A 1,966-nucleotide genomic window follows, 5' to 3' on the forward strand; every position below is an offset into this window, starting at 1 on the left:
TCGCCTATATATTGCAATTTTAATTTGTTTTATTTTCATTGACCTGCAGAAGTTGTTAAAAATAATAATTCTGGCATCAACGGTATGGAACGTTCAAAAAAATTTCGACGGGGATGACGGCCGTTACGAAATGAAAAATAAGAAGCCAGCTGTCACGTCTTGTCTTAGGTGTAGAGTTAAGGTAGGGCTGCCATCCCCTTGGTAGGTAACATCTATGGCGGGAAATTTTTTTGCGTTGACTTAACGGAGGATCAAACATCCAAAATTGTGACTTCATTTATTGTCGACCTTTTTCAGAAAAAAACATAAACAACTACGTCAAACATAAATGTTTAACGTCCTCCGTCATAACAAAGAGAAAAATCACACTGATTGGACGTAATTTACGCTGGTGCGAAATTATCTTTTGCTCCCATAGACTGCTAATACTGTGATTTTAGTTTTAATAGTAAAACCATGCTCGGAAAGTGCCTTTTAGTTGCTTTGCTAGTTAATTTTAGTGTTATTAGTGCGTATACACCAGTAGTGATAGTTCACGGTATATTAACCGGAGCGGATAGTATGCTGGTGATCGTAGAGAAAATTGAACGGGTAACCACTAGTTAACCGCTTTGGCCAATCAAAATTCGTTAATCTAAATCGTTTCAGCATCACCCGGGAACGAAAGTGTACAACACGGATAGATTCGCAGGTTGGTCCAGTCTGGAGAATGCATGGCACCAAGTATTCGAGTTCAATGCTGACCTTCAAGATATTTGCCGCGATAATCCGGAAGGAGTTATTCTTCTCGGTTATTCGCAGGGTGGGCTTTTTGCCCGAGCTGTCTTGCAGATCAATCCCAAGCATTGTGTGAAGAAGTTCATTTCACTTAGCTCTCCCCAAGCCGGCCAATTTGGTAGTGAGTAGTTTTTGAATTAGTTTTTTCATGTGTACGCTGTTTATTTACTAATTGTTGGATTTCTTCGCAGCTGATTTTCTGCATTTAATCTTCCCCTCGCTGGTAGCGAAAACTGCGTACCAATTATTTTACACGTACGTAGGTCAGCATACCTCAGTAGGAAATTACTGGAACGATCCACACCACCAGGATCTATTTGAGCAGTTCAGTATTTTTCTTCCCTACATCAACAATGATTTACCTTCGACAAACTCAAGCCAGTTTCGTGATTCAATGTTAAAGCTTGAACAGCTAATATTAATTGGTGGACCAGATGACGGAGTCATTACACCATGGGAATCTAGTCATTTCGGATACTTCAACGGCACCGGCGACGTGATACCTTGCAAGCAGAGGGATATTTACTTACAGGATCGAATTGGTCTGAAAACACTAGATGAAGGTGGACGGCTAAAATTGATAACGATGCCAGGGGTGCGTCATTTCGACTGGCATTTAAAGCCGGAAGTGATAGACAAAGTTATTCTTCCCTACCTGGATTAAGTGATAGAACCAAAGCCACTGACAAGAAGCGTGAATTGTTTTTCATGACGCAACTATTGTCCATTTTTTTTGTGTTTTAGTGCACAGTTTTATGCATCACGCTAGGATCCACTAAACAGAAACACAGTTTATTATTAGACAAATTAGAGAATTTATTCTAGCCATGAACTTGAATGTAATTGGAACGAATTCGATTTTTAAGAAGTCTATTATGCTGTAAAAATGGTTTGTAAATAAAAAAATGTTTAATATATGGAACTGTTTTTCATTGTATGTTAGATTCAAAATGTTGGTTATTGAAGTAATTGGGTTGTTTAGCTATATCAGTTTTTTATATTATCTGAAAGATCTGCATTTTTTAAGTAGAACGTGATTTGAAAAATTTTCCTATCGTGTTCGCTTTTTAAATCACGATTTAAAACTGCTCGAAATCGCTACAATGACAGTTCGTCCATATACCAACTGTCATTGTAGCGATTCAGAGAGAATTTTTATTCTTTTCTTCATTTAAAAATCGAAGAATAA

At 37.7% G+C, this 1,966-nt stretch overlaps 1 protein-coding gene across 1 annotated transcript; it reads left to right on the top strand.

The window, feature by feature from the left end:
• The first annotated feature begins 308 nt into the window (after nt 1–308).
• LOC129729354 (lysosomal thioesterase PPT2 homolog) lies at nt 309–1,678 on the top strand. Its single transcript, XM_055687877.1, has 3 exons — nt 309–591; nt 649–898; nt 969–1,678. Exons 1-3 carry the CDS (start codon nt 457–459, stop codon nt 1,439–1,441), a joined length of 858 nt encoding a protein of 285 aa, XP_055543852.1. The 5' UTR covers nt 309–456; the 3' UTR covers nt 1,442–1,678.
• Nucleotides 1,679–1,966: the final 288 nt, after the last annotated feature.

This window comes from Wyeomyia smithii, chromosome 3 (genome assembly GCF_029784165.1).
Source record: "Wyeomyia smithii strain HCP4-BCI-WySm-NY-G18 chromosome 3, ASM2978416v1, whole genome shotgun sequence".
Lineage (NCBI taxonomy): Eukaryota > Metazoa > Arthropoda > Insecta > Diptera > Culicidae > Wyeomyia > Wyeomyia smithii.